This window comes from Triturus cristatus, chromosome 6, assembly GCF_964204655.1.
Source record: "Triturus cristatus chromosome 6, aTriCri1.1, whole genome shotgun sequence".
Classification (NCBI taxonomy): Eukaryota; Metazoa; Chordata; class Amphibia; order Caudata; family Salamandridae; genus Triturus; species Triturus cristatus.
This window is the reverse complement of record NC_140589.1, coordinates 1753595677-1753610646: the sequence shown is the minus strand read 5'-3', so window position 1 is coordinate 1753610646 and position 14970 is coordinate 1753595677. Positions and strand designations below refer to the sequence as shown.

At 42.0% G+C, this 14970-nt stretch overlaps 1 protein-coding gene across 1 annotated transcript in view; it reads left to right on the top strand.

Moving 5' to 3' along the window:
* The window catches only part of LOC146821928 (uncharacterized), a 477592-nt gene that overhangs the window by 285662 nt on the left and 176960 nt on the right, over positions 1–14970 (top strand). Inside the window, exons 13-14 of the mRNA XM_085609939.1 lie at positions 3946–4100; positions 9753–9764. Of these exons, the coding sequence (XP_085466065.1) occupies positions 3946–4100; positions 9753–9764 (167 nt within the window). The remainder of the gene's footprint in view (positions 1–3945; positions 4101–9752; positions 9765–14970) is intronic.

The following is a 14970-nucleotide window of genomic DNA, read 5'->3' as shown; positions in this document are numbered from 1 at the left end:
CTCGAATGGTCAGGACTGTCAAGCAGAAGGGCAATCATCCTCCCTTTCCAATATGGAAAACACTTACTTCGTCAAGGCTGACCATCTGCCTGCGTATCTGTGCTGCTCTCCCGGGGACTGCATTTTGCTGATGTGTGTTCTGCCCGTGTGTTATGTGTTGGGAGGTATCGTGACGCTCCTGCTTACGTTCCAAACATGCAACTAGTCCTTAATTGGTCTTTCAAAATGGCCAACAAAAATGGAACAGTTGTAAGCTTCCATTAGGGTACTATTTAGTACGAAAAAGGGATCGTATTCAAGATCCATAGTTACACCTATGTGTCTTTTGATAAGCATTGCTGGGGTACACATGGCTACATGCTCAGGGTCTATTGGGGTTATTTTTATATATACTATATAACATGACTATAGATGTCAAAACCAACTCACTAAAGGGATAATCCAAAGAAAACGAGCGGTCAGTGGGTGCCATAGGGGTACTATATAGCAAAAGGTAATCATAGAGGTGTGGGAATAATCAATGATTTGCACAACTAATCTATGATTATAAAATCATGTGTCATTCTAGGAGACCCGATCTCTTTGTTTGCTTTATTAATACACCGGTGTGTGTGAGTGTCTGACTACTTGTGTAAAATCTGATAGTGAATTAATTTAGTATGGATATGAAGCTCAACAAAACTCCTCACTGGAGGAACTGGCCCCACGTTATATTTTCGTTGGGTCAATGGGTGTGCTTTTTAAGTTTAAACACCCATCGTTGCTCTCTTCCAAAAGCCTTCTTTCTGAGTTTTCAATGTCCCTTATGTATTCCTGGACAACCCACTGGTAATCCCGTGGTATGTGACTCATTTAGAGGTAGTGGGATGACATTTTTGTTGTCGCTCAGTGACACATCAGGTTGCTTCGATAATCGCATACTCTAGTTCTGAACCTCCTTGTCCTCATGTCCACATAGTGTAAATTGCAGGGGCATGTTACAAGGTATACCACTCTTTGTGTGTTGGTATTGGTCCAATTCTGGAGCTCCCATGTCATCTCATTGTTGAAAACCACTGTTTTCATGTCTTTTGTCAGGTGGCACACACTGCAGTTCCCACAGGGGTAGTGACCCATAGGTGACGTCATGGCATTTTGTGGGATCATTGTCCTTCTATTCGTCATACATGGGCGGGTATGGACCAACAGGTCTCCGGGCTCTTTCCTCTCTTATGGGAGAACATGGGTCTTGGTATTGACAAGCTACCACTATTGAGTATTTGCCAATGTTTCTGGATGACTTTTGTTAACAGATTGGATGCTATGCTGCATGTAGTGATACAAATTGGTCTCCCTTCATGGTTGTTTTATTTCTGATGAGGTTCTAAGAGGGCATCCCTGTGTTGTTATTCAAAGCATGTTTCCTTGCTTGGAATACAATCTTATTAGGATAGCTTCTAGCCATCAATTTGTTGGTCAGGTGACTGGCCTGCTTTTTATAGTCACTGATTTCTGAGCAGTTCCTCCTAATCCTTGGGAACTGTCCAGAGGGTAAGTTTTCCTTCAAGGTGCCTAGGGTGAAAACTGGCATTTAATAAAAGACAGTCCTTTGTTGTGGGGTTTTCATGGGCGTTGGTTTTAATGTCCCTTCATCAGCCACTGTAAAAAGATCCACAAGCACCAACTCCTCCTTACTCAAGGTGTAGGTAAATTTCAGAAGATAATTCTGTTCGTTGAGCCAAGTGTACCCTAGCAATGCTTATCAAAAGACACATCGGTGTAACACAATCCTTTTTTATACTAAATAGTTCCCCAATGGAAGTTCCATTTATGTCAGCCATTTTGGAAGACCAATTACGGTCTAGTTGCATGTTTTGAACGTACACGGGAGTGTCACGCTACGTCCCAACACATAACACACGGGCAGAACCCGCATCGGCAAGATGCAGTCCCCGGGAGAGCAGCACAGGTACACCGGCCGAGGGTCGGCCTTGAAGAAGTAAGTGTTTTGCGTATCAGAAGGGAGGATGACTGCCCTTCCGCTTGACAGTCTTGACCATACACGCACCGTTCTACCGCTTTCTTACCAGGTTTTACAGGTGCCCACTGAATCACACAGTCAGTCAATCTTCCTTTTTTCCTTCCTTAGGGTGCGACTACAGGCCACCCTCCCCTCCGGAGAGACCATGACGTGATATTGCAATGTCATATGTATGTGTTTTCTGTTTGTAAACATTCTGTTTTGTAATGTAATATACATGTGATTTACCTGAATTACCAAACTATGCTCCATAGTGGGTTTTTCAACCGCACCTCTTGATAATTGGTTGTGAGCATTGTTCAATTCGAACACGTGAAGTGTTCATTTACTTTTGCTGTGAAATTGCTCTTTTGCACTTAAGGTGTTTTTCACGAACACATAAGAAATTAACTATAGTCAGCCGTAGGCTGATATTTTTAAACTCTCCTTTTAAGTTTTCAGAGACAAGCAGTGAAATAACACCATTAAGTGATATATGTATGTTTTGTTAATCGCATGGCATGCAATTTAACACGTTCCTATTAAGGAACCTATAGGAATGGTGCCTAAGGAACTTTAGGGAGCATTACGGTCCGCCCGCGATCATAGCAGTGTTTGGGACCGCCTGCCAGACATGCGGCAGTCCAACCACTGCGATTAGGATGCGCCTGCCATACTGGCGGGCGCATCCAGGGCTGTTAACATTGCGGGCAGTTCTGCTGGCTGCAGCACCATCTCAATGTTAAAAGTGCTTGCACTGCATTTCCCTGCACTACGTGGCAGGCACCATGCGGTGCCTGCAACTTGGTGCATGGAAATGCAGGGGGGTTACCATGTGTACCCCCCAGTGCAGTGACACCCCCCCAAACAAGGGGGGGCCCGCAACGGGCCCTCAAACCCAATCCCCACCAGCCTTTCCATGGAGGCATCGCCACAATGGAAAGGCCTTTCTATACCCGCATCCGCCGCGGTACCAACCGCCATCCTAATTTGGCGGTGGGTAATAGGCTTGGTGATGGCAGTCCTTCCGCCATCATAATGACCCCCTAGGTTCCTTTGGTCCTGATGAAGAGCCAATAAAGGCAAGGCTCGAAACATGTTGACCCTGAAAAACATAGGCACAATATAACCTACTTTTTTCAAACCAATCCCTGATTTTAAACCATATTGACTAGAGGCAGGAATAAAGTAGATAGACCTACTAGTCAGGTATTGTTAATTTAGTTTAGCACTTTCCTCCACTCCCCTCCTATAACATCTTTTTTATCATTTTATATAAAAACATTAAGTGCTCCCACGTAAACGTAGGTCGCAGCACACCTGCTCCCCAGTGGATTGGGAAGGACCCAATGATGAGCATGCCACCCAGGGGTAACCCTGGTGGATGAGGGTTGTATAAGAGAAACAAGGTTTTTCTATCCAGTCGAGAGTTTTTTTAAGTGTCTCCCGCTGGCTGCTCTCTTTTTTGTATTAATAGATGACAATTAGAACTCACTCAAAGTTGTTCCACAATCAATCACTAAACATTTCCCCTAAAAGAAAGCCAGAACAATTGCCTTTGCCAATGCTTGCTTGTTACAGGAGTTCATTGGTATATGCCCAAAAATATTTTAGCAAGGTACAAAGTATAATTGACGGAAGGAACATGATCCTTTAAGGTAATGATCCATTAGAAGTAAAAATAAATCATCTAAAAGCATGATTTGGCAATTATGCTCCAAAAGTACATCTTTTTGAGGCAGGCCCTAATGTGTCTGAGGTGTTATATTCATTTTTCAAACCTCATTTGCATTTTATCTATATTTATTTTGTGTGTTATTTTGTCACATGGGATCTTAGTTTCTCATATTATTTTAGCAATACTCAAAGAAACATGGCTTTATTAGGTATTATTTCATTTTCTACAAGGATACTTAAAAAATCTATGTTAATTTCTCCAACATCAGACACCCTCTGGCAGAATCCTCAATTTCTAATCAGGGTAACAGAAAAGGATGAGGTGAAAACTGGTCACAATGTTGTTGTGGCGCTCATGCAAAATCCGGATGACAGACCAAAGTTCATGACTACATGGCAACCGATTGGTTTCAAAATCATGCTGGTAGGTGGTACTAAGACAAGTAAGTTAAGACTGCTTTTGAGCAGTTACATTTATGTGTATTGCTCTGTTTGAATAGTTAAAAGTTTTTGAAATGCTGCTCATCTTAGGCTAATATATGCCTCCTTTTACCACAACGTGGCATATTCAAATCTTAAATACACCGGGTATGGGGCAGCGTTCCAATTACACTCATTTTCACGATGGCAAATGTTTCAATTTCTAACAATGAAACCATGAAACCGCCAGGTGTACGCGCGCTTTAGAAATTATTTAAACTCAAACTCAATGGTGATTTCCCTTCTGTTTTTTTTATCTTTCTGCCTTATACAGGAAGATCTTTAGTGAGCGAGAGTAGAAGATCGTCCCAAGCTGTTGTCGTCTGTATTATGCTCAGTTGCTTCAGAAAATACTAGCCTTGTATAGTGGGCTAGTTAGAACACTGATAGGTAAACCTTGGCAGTCCTAAAGGTGGCATCTTTAAAAGAGCATTAAGGCAAGCTTATTTACATTTGTATTCACCTATGCAAGCTAATTTATAATTTAGAAGCAATATCACATTAAAATAATTTCAAAATCTGCATTCATTGGCATGGTGACACCCCAGGTGTGTGATCTACATTTGGCTCATTGATATGTCATCACATTAGAAACCCAGAAATTCATCCTTCATCTGTACTCGCAATTTCAGGGTGCTGTACTCAGTCTGTACAATACTATTCTTGCCAATATATAGGGAGCCGAAGTTCTTGGTGCCAAGAACATTTATCCAAGCAGTAAACCTTTTGCTGTAGTGCACAAGGCTAAAAATGCTAGGACTTTGCACAGACCCTCTTCGATGCTTTAAGATGGAGAATGCAAATCATTCCTCTGCACTTTTGGTGGGGCTAGCACAGCCTGCCTTTATATGTATGTCAAATCATATTTATTGAACACGTTGGCAACTACAACTTGTGCATAGACTCATTAGTTTTCTGTTTGTGATGGCTGAGCTTTGGTGACACAGAAACAAGTGGTTCTGTGGGAACAGTGCTAGGAACCAGAACCATCTGGCTATACTAAATGTTCATCCAATATCTGCCATTCTTTGTCTTTCCATGACTTCCTTGTCATTGTCTGGTATCCTGTAAATCTCGTTCCTCCACAGTCCTGGTGCCAAATGTACACAAGTTTTCAGTCATGCTAAGAGACAATAGGTGAAACAAATCCTACAAAGTTGCCAAAAGTCTTCTGCTTTTCTGATGTGAGTTGGAAGGAGAGCTCCACACTTTCCACTAAGCTACTCCCCAAATGCAATACAGCATGTTGTGAAGGGGTTCTTTTTCTCTTAAACTTCTACAAAAAGCCACACAATGTCAGCACAGCTTTAGTGGGTTGTCAGTCAGTTTAAATAGTTCACTTCATGTTTTTAAATCAATGTGGCCTCCAGCACCGCATGAGGCCAAATCTTTTTTTCTGAAATGCCCTGGGCTTCACAAGTTCAATAGCCAAACCCTACACCCAGATTTGTAAGCTTTCAACATGGCTTCTAGATCATCTCAGAGTTGTATCCACACTGGAATTATATCACAATCATGGTAGCCTTCTCCAATTATTGGTTCATCGTGGACCTTACTTCTAGCACTTAATCAAAAATGTTACCTTTTAAGTCCTCTAGAAATACCATCTCATTCTTCTAACACCTGACAAAAAGAAATTCTAACAGTCAAGATTGCTTTAAATGTTTTGTTGTGGAGCCACTTTTTCTGTTGGTATACATACTTTATTTATAAATAATGTTTATAATGAATGTGTACTTTTATATAGTGTCTCCTCATTCTTTTGGATGTTGAGAGCAATTGGTTGTTTTATTACTTCAGTATTTTTCCAGTTAAATGGATTGAAATTATGTTTCCAAACATTTTTCCTTCTTGAAAATTGACCAACTTAATATGTGTGCTATCCTAAATTATTTTTAAACATAATGTTTATTTGGTTTTTAGTTTTCAGCATTGCAGTATAAGGTACAGTTATAAAATCTTTAGAATACAGATGGACCAAATGTACAATCTTACAACCCTCAGTGAGGGTTGTGCAACAACATGTCCCACTGGCAGGAGCATGCACTCTCTGTTGTTTGTTACTATATGCCAGTGGGGATACCTCATTATGTTTATTATTTGATGGTATGAGTTTTGAATCAAAGGTGAATGAGGAACACAGAACCTGGAGTAAAGGGGAGGGCAAAGGAAGGGGGAAAGCCTTGGAAATTACAAAAAGCTTATGGGCGAATGTGTTGAAGTTAGTTTGGCAACATTTCCTTGGGGGCGGGGAGAGCAGCTTAGGAAACATGATTACGATGTTCGCGGCCGGAACGTAACTGCGTAGTCATTCCGAATCGATTCCGAGCTACTCGCGGAGTATTTGTGTCAGTCGGAACCGCATCGTACACCACTATGCGCAGTGTTTCCACCGCCGGGATTACAATGTACATTTCCAACAGCCTTTCCGTGTCAGCCTGCCCAACACAGAAAGGCTGTCGGAAAGTGACTTTGGGGCCCCCTGGCAGGGCCCCCCTTTGCCCCGCGGGCTACGGTTGGTAGCCGAGGAGGTACCTAAGGGTCCACTCTGTAAAACCCTGCACTGTGTGCTAGACACCGTGGGGTGCCTGAGACAGGGTGCAGGGTTTTCCGCAACCGTCCCGTTTCCCCATAGGAGCCTGTGTTACGGCCGGTTGTCGGGCGTAACACAAGCTTCCATATTAAACAATGGGTATGCGACCAAATGGTGTTCGGTCGCATTGTAATCCGGCAGGTGGAACTGCCGACCGCAAGTCGGTCTGTCCCGATTCTGAGTTGGTGTCGGGCAGAGGCTTTCCACCCACATCGTAATGAGCCCCTTGGTGTTTGGTTTTCCTTTGAAGCTTGAAGAGGGGAAACCATCCATGGGAGGGTGGAATTTGGCTCCTAGAGCCAGATCTTGACCTGCATTGTTGCGTCAAGCTGCCATTTGAAAAAAACAATGCTCTTTAGGGAGGTTGTACATCCCAGGGTCTGCTCTCCCACCTCCATTTTAAACCCCACCAAATGGGAATAGCCTATTAGAACAGCGGAACCACAGAGGAGAAAAAGGGATGGCCCCACCATGTAAATTAACCCCTTTCTTGATTAGAGAGATACTCCGATCTTGTATTTTCAAACATTTGTTGGACTTCAGAGGTAAAAGCACTAGCTCTCCATCTCACTCTTTGGGACAGTAAAGGCTGTACTTGATGGCAACTTAGAAGGGAAGGGGTCCTCTAGAACATCTGTGAACTAGTCCTGGCTGTTGGCCCCCTAGGAGAGTAGGAAAAGAAATCCAAGACTCCTGCTGGGTAAACAAGTAATGGCGGGCTGCTTGGGCAGTACAGGCGTGTCTACTTGAGGACCACGGGGTAGTGATGCTGACAGATCCCAGGCCACAACAACACAAAGTGCTAGGACAAGAGGGCCGTCTCAATACTCTTACCAGCCCACTGCTGCTAGGAGAAAAAATCAAAACTACGAAGAGTCTGCAAACACATTTTAAGGCACCCATAATACAGCATGAAAGTTTTGAGGATCAAGAGGTACCAGAAGCAATGCACAACAAATCCTGACATAGATTTAAAAAAAATACTTGTCAATCATGTTTGAGAGGATTCAGTGCAGGATGCAGTGGGTATAGGTGAGATCAGCAGCATCCATTTAATCAAATGATCTCAAGCAGGATGTGCTTGAAAACCATGGAGAGCCCTATACTGAAGTCTCCTTCCGCTCTCAGGGAACCAGGTAGATCTTAAGCATCATTGTGATGATTTAAATTGCTCCCATTGCTTAGCGGTTGGGGGTCTTCCAAAATCTGCATTTTCCATTGGGAGCCCCAAACCTAGCCCAAGAGACACTGTGAAGTAGTGGATCTCCCCAGGCAAGGGTTGTGCTAAGGCGCTGCCTCCTGCCTTGCTCATGCACAAATTCAGCCACATAGAAGCTGCAAGGTATGCAGAAGCAAGAGGATAGGAAAGCAGCCCCCCACATAATGAAGCAGAGTTTATCAGGTGAGGAGCTGATGTGACCTGTGGGCTTTGGGTTTCCTCTGTGGTCACAGCAGTGAATATAAAGATGCCTCATAAATGATGGACATCTGCTTTAACTGCTGCTGAGTAAGCTCCTAAAAAAACAAAAGAAAAATTAAAAATCTTTTGCCTGTGGGCTGCATGACAGCCATGCACAGTGTCATGGAAATTCCTTGTAAGTTCCAATGTGGGCAGGAATTCACATATTGGTGTGCGAGGTGAGCTAGAAGTGAAATGGGCACCAATAGCCGACTTCTGGTTGCATTTGGGGGCTTCGAGAAGAGCAAACGACATCCACTACAGGCCCATGCAACAGTTTTAAAACATGTCACACTAAGTCTGTCACAGTATGTAACAACAGACTGAGTATTTTTAAAGAAAATCATTGCTTGGACACTGACCTCTTGAGTAATATTTTTTGCTTTGATGAGTACTGAGTTTGTAGCTCACAGCACATCCCTGCGTAAACTAAATTGCTCTGCCTTACTACCCTGGGAGTCAGGTTCTAAGAGGGGTACTTTGCAGTAACCAGCATGGGCCCCAGAATACCAGCGACAAAAGTCTAGAGCTTGTTACAGTTGGGGCCCAGTAACTTCTGATTGCTCTGGGATACTCTTAACTGGATTTCTGACAGTAGGTTCATTAGTTCATCTTTCTGTATTTTGGTTAAGGAGGTATTTTCTTGAATACCCATCCTCTCTTTTATGACATCTTAGTAGCTTTCACACATGTTTGGCAATAGATTTCTTCTGTCTAAATAACCTGTGAAGTGAGGGATCCTCTTGAGCTTAACAGTTGTAAAAACCCTGTATTTTGACTGATAGATACACATATATTTATACAAATGGGGAAAGTACCAAATGATTGAAGCAGGCATGTGTGATAGCATTCTTCTTATCTGATACATGTATTTAATCCTGGTTCTGACTGTAGAGGAAGCTTCGATTCAAAACTAGGCTCCATGCACTGTGGATTAACACAATTTTTATAGGTTACTTTAGGCTCCATCGAAGCAATGTTTAGAACTTCCCAGGGTGTCTTATTAATTTCATTTAATGAGCATTTTATCAGTAGGAATTTTCAATTAATGAATGAATTGAATTTCTGGCTAGTCGAAAGAATGTTTTGAGTTTTTAACTTCAGAATTTTAGATTTTGACTGACACTGAATCCAGTCATGGCACGGAGGGTGACAAATAGCAGTTACTTCCACTTACTCAGGTAATTAGGCATCCTTTAGCATTTTATAATATCACTGCTCAGTTCCTTGCATTGTGACATTATTTGTCTTCCCTCTATCTGTTTAAGCCTACAAAGTGAGATGTTAGTGCAGCCTACCTTGGTGTCAATAGGCTTAAAATTATAGAATAATTGGAACAGTGTTATAACACACTGTCAGTTTGTCAATTTGTAAATCATTACTGAATTGTTCATGAGTGTTGTACATCTCATATAGAATTTTAATGCTCAAAAGTGTATTTTTTCATGTTCTAACTCTGTGTCTAGGTGTGTTATTACTGGAAATTTATGAAAGCTGTATTGTTTAAGTCTGTTAATAATGTATCTTGTTCTCATTTATTTCAGATTGATCAAATGGTAAGTTTTTATTTTATTTCCTCATACAGAAACAAAAATGAAGTATTATTGTCATGCCAATTGACTGCTGACTTCAGAAATAAAGAATTGAAAGTTTTGCATAGCATTCAATCACATTGAATATATCATTGGGTGTGAGATATTGAAAGATCACAATGGATAAGTAACTGTTTCAATTTTTTTTTTAAGCTGAAGTGAGACACCGTTAGGTAGAGTTCAGATGGAAGGACTTCAAAATTATTAGGCACATTTGAAAAGAAACATGAGAAAGTGTGATGTTTCTTAATAGTATGGTTCTCAAAGAAGAGAATCTTAATGCAATGACTCTTGCATTCTTCATTGGAGATAATCCGACTTTCAGCCAGAAAGTGAGGAACTCTTGCATCAATTGGGCGGCATTTCAGGGCATTCAGATCTATAGTGATTGGTGCAGTCCTCTTTCTGTTTTAATGTATTTAAATTATGAAGAAAGTTGATGGATGTTAGACCGTGAAGAAGGCGAAAGCCGAAACGCATTGTTTGTGCCAGTAAAATCTAAATTTTTGCAGTACTTTGGAGTGTCTGGTATCCTTACTTACAAGGAGGGAGTATCTTCGTATATGTATATATATATATATATATATATATATATATATATATATGCAACATTATCCCAACTTGGCCACATCCCTTCGCAAGGCAACAACAGGTATGGACCACCAAATGTAGAATGAAACATGCAGTGCTTTATTTCATGATTTCAAATTCATACCAACCAGTCAGTCCTTGGCCAGTGCCCAGCATGACGCTTTTCGACCGTTTGACTCACGGTCTTGATCACATGACGCACTGTCGATTTGAAATGCGTTTAAATAGTGACAATATACCACACCCGTGAGCAATTAAGCAACAATCCATGGTAATGAACATAGGCACCAGACTACAATGCAGATTCATAAACCCATTAAGTACAATGAATTAATAAATACATATTATTTAAAACAAACATAGGAAGAATTTAAGATGACAAAATCAGTCTCATACTGTCAGAATACAGCAGCAATTAATACTTACTCTCAAACCCCAAATAGATAGCTGAAACCAAGGTTCTGTACTGATGTTATAGGTGAATACATGAGAGGTTTAGACCACCGGAATACCATACAATACAAAATAGAAAAGACTGGCCAGAAAGAGATGAATGGATTATCATTAAAAAATGCTACTAAAGTAGAGAAAATTATGTAAATCTTCCCCAGTATTCAATCCATTGGGCATCCTCGTATCGAGTTGTAAAATGAAATGTGACTCAAGTTGTCATAACTGTCTTTCCCTGTTGCCCCCATGTATTGATTTAGGAACAGCCCCTATCACAAAGTATTTGAGATCACTGAGATTGTTCTGATGAACTAATTTCAAATGTCTCGCCACTGGGTAATTCGGGTCAGAGTTCACCACTGCACAGAGATGCTGTAGTATTCTGTTAAATACTTGGAGCTTAGTGCCCCCCACGTATTTAAGTCTGCATGTGCATAGGAGCACGTAAACAGCATATTCAGTACAACATGTGTAGGACCCTCGAATCTTAATGAGTTTATTCTCAAATGCAGTGGTGTACTCAGTGGTGTTGATGCCGAACTTGCAAGCTCGGCAAGAGCTGCAAGTAAAAAATTCACATTTTGTGGACAACCACAGTTGGAAGGGCTGACTTCGGGACTGCTTTTGACAAGTGCATCCCTCATAGAGGGTGCTCGTCTGAAAATCAGAGATGGCAATTCAGGTAGGATCTGAGATAGAGTCAAGTAAGTCAAGACGATGGGCCAATGGGTGTAAATGATCTTCCTAATTTGCTTCTCCTGCCTACTATATGCAGTGATTAATCTAAACTCCTGAGGAATGTCCTCCCTCTCAACCTGGACTGCAGAATCCCTGGCCTTTTCATCCTCATTAAAACAAAGGCTGGTGTCTCTGGTGTGGCTATTAGCTTTACTGAGAGTTGTGTTCAGGTCTCTGATCTTATAGCCACGTGCTATGAAGCGCTGAACTGCTTCATTTTGACAGGTTTCTAAATCACGGTCAGTACTGCAAATGTGGCGGATTCTCAAGAATTCCCCGTAGGGAATGCTCCGAATCAAGTGTCTGGGGTGGGAACTCTTAGCGTGGAGGATAGAGTTCCCTGCCCAGATCCAGATATAACACATTGGTGTTACTGATTTTCTCAAAAAACACCAAATTCAAATCATTGAGATTGAGAAAAGCAATAAATGCCACAGCAGATGTACAGAAATATGCAGAAAGAGAAACAAAGGTGCAGAAAGAGGCAAGAGGAGTGCAGAAAGAGGCAATAGAAGGTCAGAAAGATGTAAGAGAGGTACAGAAAGAGGCAGGAGAAGTACAGAAAGAAGCAAGAGAACTGCAGAAAGAGTTAGAAAGGTGCAGAAAGAAGCCAGAGAGGTGTATAAAGAGGGAAGAGAAGTGCAGTAAGAAGGAAGAGAGGTGCAGAAAGAAGAGAGTGAGGTGCAGAAAGAGGCAAGAGAGGTGTAGAAAGAGGCAAGAGAGGTACAAAAAGCACAAAGCAGCTACAGAAGTGCAGAAAGAAGCAAGAGAGGAGCAGAAAGAGGAAGAAAGGAGCAGAAAGAAGCAAGAGAGGTGAAGGAAGAGGCAAGAGAGGTGCAGGAAGAGGCAAAAGAGGTGCAGAAAGAAACAAGAGAGGTGCAGAAAGAAGCAAGTGAGGTACAGGAAGAGGCAAGAGAAGTGTAGAAAGAAACAAGTGAGGTGCAGAAATAAGCGAGTGAGGTGCAGAAAGATGCAAGAGAGTTACAGAAATAAGCAACAGATGTGCAGAAAGAGGCAAGAGATGTGCAGAAAGAGGAAGAAAGGTGCAGAAAGAAGCAAGAGAAGTGCAGAAAGGCAAGAAAAGTGCAGAAAGAGGAGGAAAGGTGTAGAAAGAAGCAAGAGAAATGCAGAAAGAGTTGAGAGGCGCAGAAACGAGCAAGAGTGGTGTGCGCACCATTAGTCGCAATTTAACACCCACATTTAGCAATAAGTAACAGGTGACCATTCCAGCTTTGCAAAGGGCCTTCAACCAGGCATTATTGACATGTGTTGCTGCATTTTTGGTAACGTTTGAGCCATTTGAGCTAGAAACAAGTTTTTTTTTCGTCAAATCTACAGATTATGCGGCAGATGATGGATTATGTGGCAAATGCGGAAAATGTATAATTATGCAGAAATCGGTGCGGCCGAAAAATCACATAATTCAAGTGGCCCTGCTCATACCTCTGACTAGGTCCACAAGTTCTCCTCAGTGGTAGCTTCTTTTTTTTGTGTCTCATTGAGTTTATAGTTTAGGTTCTATGGAAACAAGGAAGACTAAATCTGAGGTTACCACACCACAACACAGACTACCATACCACATAATTACTCTCCATAACACATAATTCCACTTTACATAATTCCTATACACTAAATTTCACATACTTTCTATCCACATAATTTCACTGCACAACATACCACATAATTCCACTAGACACAACGTACATTCACTCCACTCCAAAAAACATTAGTAAGAAACTTTTACATTTACAAAGCCAAAAGCTCACAAATGCAAGACCTATTGCATTGCAAATGCTTCTTTAACTAGTAGTCACGTTTGTAGAGTGGTGGAGAAAGGGGGCTGGGCCTCCAACCAGCGTTCAGGAATTCCGCTGCGTAGGACTTACAGGAGGTACCAGAAGTGCTTCTTAGCCCCCCAGTGTCCCTCAGGAGTAAAGTGGATTCATCCCCCAACCACTAGTGTGCGAGGAGGCGTGCTTGCAGAGTGGTGCACAAAGGGGGTCGTGGCCTCCGAACACCTCCTAGCAATCCCACTGTGTGGGACTTACTGGAGGCAACAGATGGGTAGTTGGTCCCCAAGAAAATCCTTGGGGGCCAAGTACCACTTCTATTACCTCCAGTAAGCCCCACACAGTGAGATTGCTGAGAGGTGGTCACAGGCCATGCCCCCTTTCTCCATCACTCTGCAAACACACCTCCTAGCATGCTCAGGGTTGGGGGATGAAATCCCCTTGCCTCTTCGTGGACCCTACACGACTCCTGCTAAAAATGTAAAAATTTAAAAAATGTTTTTTTGGGTCTCTGGGGTCCCTTTGTGTCCCCCTGGGCAGGTCTAAGGAGTCAGGGTGTTTCTACCCTGCCCCCTCTTCTTGTTTTTGTATTGTTTTTCTTGTGACTCGGTTCAACCGAGTCACAAGATGGCTGCCAACACTTCCTGGTTTGAAGTGATGGCAGCCAATCAGATCTCATGCTCAAGATCGGTAGGGTTCACGGATCCTTCGCGTCCATATATGTATATCTGTAAATATTTACATTTCTCAGGAACTACTGAACGGATCTACACCGTTTAACAAAAATAAGGCTTTCTGAACCAAGAGCTACCTTTTTGCCAAATTTGGTGTAATTCCGTTCAGCAGTTCGGGCTGTAGCCTTGTCTAAAGTTTCCTATTGAAATTAACATGGAGAAAATGCGTTTTGGCACCCCCTTTTTTTCTTGGCCCCTGCTTGATGAATCACCTCGGCACTTTCAACACAGAAGCTGAAGTGAGCGGGCCATTAGTTTTGAAAGTTCACGAAGATTCGTCTAATGGCGCCAAAGATATTGGCAAATCAAAAATTGCTTTTCCTATGGAAACTAGGGGCCATATGTAGAAAGCAAAATTGCGATCGCAAACGCCGAAATTCGCCGAATTTCGGCGTTTGCGATCGCAATTTTGCTAAGTGGGATGTAGGAAGGAAAATATGCATGCAAAATAAGGAATCGCAAAATTTACGATTCCTTATTTTGCAAATGCATTTAAGGAATCCCAAATAGCGATTCCTTAAATGCAATGTAGAAAGCACCCAAGTTGTGCTATTTTGGCTTAAGGAATCGCAAATTACCACCAACTTCAGGTTGATGGTAATTTGCGATTTCTTTCAATAATGCAGTTTTTTGCATTATTCAAAGTGCCATGTGGCACACATACATGCCCTTAGGGCATGTATGTGCGCCACATGTGCACCCATGCTCATTAAAGGGGTGCAAAAGGGTGTCATGTTGACACCCTTGCACCCTTGAAATTGCATTCTCAATTTGCGATTCTCTAATTGAGAATCGCAAATTGAGAATGTCTCCCTATTCATTCCTATGGGCCTTTTAGCCCATAGGAATGAATGACAAGGTATTCCT